The sequence below is a fragment of the Corvus brachyrhynchos genome, unplaced genomic scaffold, assembly GCF_000691975.1.
Source record: "Corvus brachyrhynchos isolate BGI_N302 unplaced genomic scaffold, ASM69197v1 scaffold193, whole genome shotgun sequence".
NCBI lineage: Eukaryota > Metazoa > Chordata > Aves > Passeriformes > Corvidae > Corvus > Corvus brachyrhynchos.
This window is the reverse complement of record NW_008237087.1, coordinates 150,540-156,403: the sequence shown is the minus strand read 5'-3', so window position 1 is coordinate 156,403 and position 5,864 is coordinate 150,540. Positions and strand designations below refer to the sequence as shown.

The window sequence follows — 5,864 nt, the reverse complement described above, 5'->3', positions numbered from 1 at the left end:
CCCCACCCCGGGCGGAGGGACCCCCGCCATGGGCTGGAGACCCCCGGCCCTCCCTCCCCCCGCTTGCCACAGCACCAGCAGTGCACAGAGAAAATGAAACACAGAAACTGCATAGATCAGCCATGAACCTGGAGGGCTGCAGGCGCCCGGCACCACGGGGAGCTCCACTCCAAGGGGAGCAGGGCTGGGGGACAGGCGCTCCTTTGGGGGTGCACCCATGGGGAGGGGGGCTGGGACGGCCAATTGGGGGGCTCAGATTGCCCGGAGGAAAGCCCCGTGCCCACTGTGGGCATGGGGAGGTTTGGTCTGAGGGTACCTGGATACTGGCAATGCAGCCCCTCCGCCCGCCCGGCATGGGGGGCCTGGCCTGGGGACCACCACAGGGCTCCACTGTGGATGTCCCACTCGAGACTGGTCAAGGGGATTTGCCTCCTGGTGCCTCAGGATGGGCACAAGGATGATGGCACTGATGGGGACAATGGCACTGATGGGGATGATGGCACTGACGTGGATGATGGTACTGATGGGGACAATGGCACTGGTGAGTATGACGGCATTATGGGGACAGTGGCACTGATGGGGATGGTGGCACTGATAGGGACTGTGGCACTGATAGGGACTATGACACTGATAGGGACAATGGCACTGATGGAGACAATGGCATTGATGGGGACAGTGGCACTGATGGTGACGATGGCACTGATGGAGACAATGGCATTGATGGGGACGATGGCACTGCCAGCTGCCACGTGGCCTCACCAGCAGCGCAGCTCCTGCACCTGCAGCCCTTGACCTCTCCAGGCTCCCACCAAGAGGAGCTTCCCAAGTGGCTCTGCTCGGTGAGCTGGGAGGAACAGCAGCTCCCTGGAACCTGGCACATCCCTCCTGCTGCTGGGGAGCATGGGGGACACTGCTGGAGAGGCACAGGGCCATGGCTGGAGAGGATGGGGTCATTGCCAGAGGCACAGGGCCATGGCTGGAGAGGATAAGGGCATTGCCAGAGGCACAGAACCATGGCTGGAGAGAATAAGGGCATTGCCAGAGGCACAGAGCCATGGCTGGAGAGGCTTGGGGCATCACCAGAGGCACCAGGGGCATTGCTGGAGGCACAGGGCCATGGCTGGAGGATGAGGGCATTGCCAGAGACACAGGGGGCATTGCTGGAGGCACCAGGGCCATGGCTGGAGAGGCTGGGGGCATCACCAGAGGCACCAGGGGCATCACCAGAGGCACAGGAGGCAGTGCCAGAGAGGACGGGGGGCATTGCCAGTGTCCGGAGCAGCAGCCCCTGGGGCTCACAGCCCCTCTGGTGGGGGCAGGTCTGGGGGCTCAGGGGGCCAGGTGGGGGTCTGGTGCATGTTGATCTATGCACTAACCGGTAGGCTTTGGACAGTTCTTTTCGTCAGAGCCATCCCCACAATCTTTTTCTGAAACACAGAACCACCAGACAGGAGCGTGGGCACGGTGACAAACACAACACGCCACGGTGACAAACACGGCACACGCACAGCGGGCGGCACAGAGACACCGGGACGTGGACACGGACACGGACATGGACACGGACACACAGAGGCACCGGGCAGCCCGGGAGGCGAGACCAGAAGCAGCGCAGGGTGCTGGGGGAGCGGGGGGCAGCCAGGATGGGGGGACCCTCATGGCGCTGCAGCTCCTGCCCTGAGCACCTGGCGAGGCTCGGGGCTGCACAAGGGGCTCCACGCCATGGCCTGGCTGCCACGGTGGGGGATCCCAGGAGAATGGACCAGCCCTTGGCAGGGCCAGCTCCAAGGGAGCTCAGGAAGACTTCAGGGAGAGTCCGGCACCCACAGCTCTGCTCAGCCAGGCACCAGTGTCTCGCCTGCTCTGAAGCCACTAATTATTCCTAACAAGGCAGAGCGGCTCAAAGACTGAAATAAACTTGTGGGAAAGGAAAGGAAAGCAACCTTGGGGCAAAGGCTCTGTCCCAGGCCTGGCCCTGGAAAGATCTGAGGGCCGATGGGAGCTGGCTGGGAGAGCTCTCCTGCCTTGCCTGGGGCCGCGGGACCTGGATCAGCCCTGCCGGCAGCTCTGGCCATGCTACGCTTGGTTCCAGCACCAGGGCAGAGTTTGGAAACCTTGGAAAGGATGCCAAGGTCTGGAACAATCCCTGCCAGGTTATTCCTGTGGCACTCCCTGCCCCAGCACAGCCAAGGGAAATACGGGGCTGGGGGCTGCGGGATGGGCTCAGCTTTGGCTCACGCCTGCTCCCTTTGGGGCTTGGGCTCTGCCCTTCAGTACATGCTGAGAACTGGCCCAAATTGCCAAAATCGGGTCCCTGCCAGGCTGCACCCCCGCCTCGGGTCTCGCCGTCCCCTCGGGAGCACGGCGGGGCCGGGTCCTCACCGTTGTCACAGCGCCAGTTGATGTTGATGCAGCGCCCATTGTTGCAGGTGAACTGCGTCAGGGGGAAGCAGGTCGGGTAGGCTGCAGAGGAGGCAGAGGCACCGTCAGCATGGGGGACACCCCATGTCCACCCCAACAGCCCTGTGGAGCACCCCAGTGCCCCCAGTGCTCCCAGTCCCGGCTCACCACATGAGGCGGACTCGTCGGAGCGGTCCCCGCAGTCATCGTCCAGGTCACACGTCCAGGACATGGGGATGCAGCGGCCGCTGGCGCAGGAGAACTGGTTGGGGGAGCAGGTCCGGGCTGGCCAGGAGGGACAGATGGAGTGTTAGTGGCCCTTGTTTTGTCAGGGGAAGGTGGGGAACAACCCCCGGGCTCCTGCGAGGCCCAGGTGCGAAGCTGAAGTGCAGGCCCATGCAAGACCCCAAAACCTCAGGCTGTGGCTCAGCACAGGCTCTCCCGCGACTCCCTGAGGACGAGGCAGGGTCCTCACCCGAGCAGGTGGAGTTGGACTCGTCCTCGTTGTTCCCGCAGTCATTGTCCCCGTCGCAGAGCCAGCGGTTGGGGATGCAGCGGTTGTTCTTGCACTTGAAGCGGTCCGAAGGGCAGGTGTGCTGGTCTGCGGGGAGAAAACACACTCAGGACCTGCCCCTCATCCCAGCCCATCCCTCCTCTACATCTAACGAAGAGAAAAACCGGGACAGAAAAGGGCTGGAGCCTTAAACTTAGGATCAGAATCTCAATCAACATCGTCCTCCTATACCCCCTCCTCTCCTCAAGCTGGAGAGGGGACAGAGGGCTCCTGGCTGTCTGACCTTGCCCCAACCCTGCCCCCACATCTGGGGGAGCCTCAGCCCCAATCCCAGCGCGCAGGAGGGGTCACGCACGGCAGAGCTCGGGGGCTTCGTCGCTGTTGTCCAGGCAGTCGTTGTCCCCGTCGCACTTCCAGCGCTCCTGGATGCAGCGGTTGTTCTTGCAGGCGAACTCCCCGGGCTGGCACTGCGGCGGGGGGATGTACGACGGGTTGGCTGCCAAGGAGAAAGCACAGGCAGGATTTTATCCAGGTGACCAAGCGCAGCTTCCCGTGGGAAAAGGGGGTCCCCACGAGGATCCCAGCCTACCCTGGCAGGTGACAGAGTCCGGCCCCAGGATCTGGTCCTCGGCACAGGCGCACTGGCGGCCCCGGGGGGTGGCCAGGCACAGGCTGCTGCAGCCCCCGTTGTTGACACGGCATTTGTTGGAGCCCACTGTGGAGGCAAAAGGGTGAGGAGATGGCACCTCAGTGCCCAGGGGCCGCTGCAGACCCAGGGGGGTGCTGGGTGCCCCTGGCCCCCTGGCCTCCCTCAGCAGGAGCCACAGTTGGAAGCCAGCTGGAGACCTCAGGGCAGGCCACGGGGACCCCTCAGGGGACACAGAGCCTGATGGAATCAGGGTGGAAAAAAGAGGGGAAGGCCGGAAGGGCAAGGCACGAGCAACAGGAAAGCAAAACAAGGAGCACGGGGATGGCTGGAAGGAAGCAAAACCGGGTGGGGGGCTGCTTAGGCAGCTCAGACTCACCCCCCAGCCCCACCCCTCCAACCCCAGCCCCCCACGCCCTCGCACCTTGCTGCTGCTGCGCGTCGTACATGCGGATCTCGAAGATGGGCGGGCGCTCGGTGCGGAGCAGGCTCACGGCCGTCGAGGGCTGGTGCACACGGGGGGCCGCTGCGGTACTCGGTCCAGAACAGGAAGTTGCTGTAGTGGCACAGCCCGAAGGCGTGGTTCAGCTCCGGGCCCTCGTACACGATCTGGGGAGGCGGAGAGGCTCCGTTAGCTGGGATGGGCACTCGGAGACACGGACAGGGTGATGGAAGGGGAGAGGAGAGAGGCCGCAGCTCGGCTGCACCAGCGCTGTGGGTGTGCAGTGCCCCAGGGCCACGGGACCCCCACTCGCCTTCCGCTCGGTGCCGTTGAGATAAACCATCTCGATGCGGTCGTAGAAAGCATCCACCCAGTACAGGATCTTGGCTGGGATGTCCAGGCTCAGCCCATTGGGCCACAGGACGGTCTTGGAGGTGATGAAGATGTTGCGGTTGGAACCATCCATCCAGGCCCTCTCAATCTTGCCCCTCTTGCTGTCCTTGGGATCCTCCTCCCAGTCCGTCCAGTACATCCACCTGCCATGGACACTAAGCTGAGCCCTGGCCTGGCCACCACAAGACCCAACCACATCCCGGTGGCCGTTGGCGCGGGGGTGCGTCATCTTCCCCTCGATCAGCGTCTTCCGCGTCTGGGCGGCCTTTTCCAGCCGTGCCACGCTGATGGTCTTCTTGGGGCCGTCGTCTGTCCAGTACAGGTTGTTCCCCATCCAGTCCACGGCGATCCCTTCCACGTTGTGGATGCCTTTGGGGGAAAAGCGGAGCGGGTTCATCACCGGCAAGGAGGTGAAAAGAGGAAGCAACAGCCCTGACTGGTGCCTGATCCCGACCCAAACCGATTGGGATGACGGACACAGGGTCACAGGCCCGGCCCCCCAGCCACGCACCGTCCTTCAGGATGGTCTCCCGCCCCGTGCCGTCAATCTTCTGGCGCCCGATGAGGTAGCTGGTGGTGTCAGCGAAGTAGATGAAGCCGGTCTCAGCGTGGAAGTCCAGAGCCCGGGGGTTCATGAGGTTCTCGATGGGGATCATGTGCTCGTCTGGCACCTTGGCGCCCATGTCCATCCCGCGGATGATGCCAGGACGTCCCTTCCCATACACCAGGAACAGCTCGTGCTCAGGCTCTGTGGAGACACAGGGACAGCCATGGCCACCAGCCGGGCCGGGGCAGTGCCATGGGAGTGGCACGTGGCACCGGGGCTGTTGTGGGGTCAGAGAACACAGAGCCCATGGCTCCAGCCCCTCGCCCCCCGTATTCCCCCCAGGAAGGCCAGCACTCACTTTTGCAGGACTTCCCGTCGCTGCCCAGACTGAACCCGGAGCGGCAGCGGCAAGTCCGGCTCTTGTGGCTGTTCCCAAGCAGGCAGATGTCCGAGCAGCCTCCCGGCTTCCCAAACTGATCTGGTTCGCAGGCATGGCTCCGAACTGCAACACAGAGAGGGGCTGCAGCGCCTGGGGGCACCGGAGCGGCACTGGGAGCACAGGGGGGGGACAGGGACACGGGGCTGCAGTGCCCGGGGGCATCAGAGCGGCACAGGGAGCACGGGGTGGGGACAGGGACACGGGGCTGCAGCCTCCAGGGGCATCAGAGTGGCATTGGGAGCACGGGTGGGACAGGGACACAGGGATGTGGGGATGCTCTCATGGGTCCTCCCTGGGTTTTAGGGGGATCATTCCTCCCGGGAGCTCCTGGCCAGTCAGAGAAGGGCTGAGCACTGCACAGGACAGGGCAGAGGTGGGAAAGGATTTTCCCATGGGAAGGATCCCCAGGGAGAAGCCAGCATGTCCCAGCACAGCACCACAGACACAGGGCCACGCTGCCCCATCCTGCTGCACCGGCGGGGGCAG

At 63.9% G+C, this 5,864-nt stretch overlaps 1 protein-coding gene across 1 annotated transcript in view; it reads right to left on the bottom strand.

The window, feature by feature from the left end:
• Positions 1-5,864, bottom strand: part of LRP1 (LDL receptor related protein 1) — a 73,721-nt gene that overhangs the window by 33,587 nt on the left and 34,270 nt on the right. Inside the window, 11 exon segments of the mRNA XM_017728668.1 lie at positions 2,380-2,460; positions 2,566-2,682; positions 2,873-2,998; positions 3,267-3,407; positions 3,501-3,626; positions 3,982-4,076; positions 4,078-4,166; positions 4,313-4,535; positions 4,581-4,761; positions 4,904-5,140; positions 5,298-5,441. Coding sequence (XP_017584157.1) covers positions 2,380-2,460; positions 2,566-2,682; positions 2,873-2,998; positions 3,267-3,407; positions 3,501-3,626; positions 3,982-4,076; positions 4,078-4,166; positions 4,313-4,535; positions 4,581-4,761; positions 4,904-5,140; positions 5,298-5,441 — 1,560 coding nt within the window.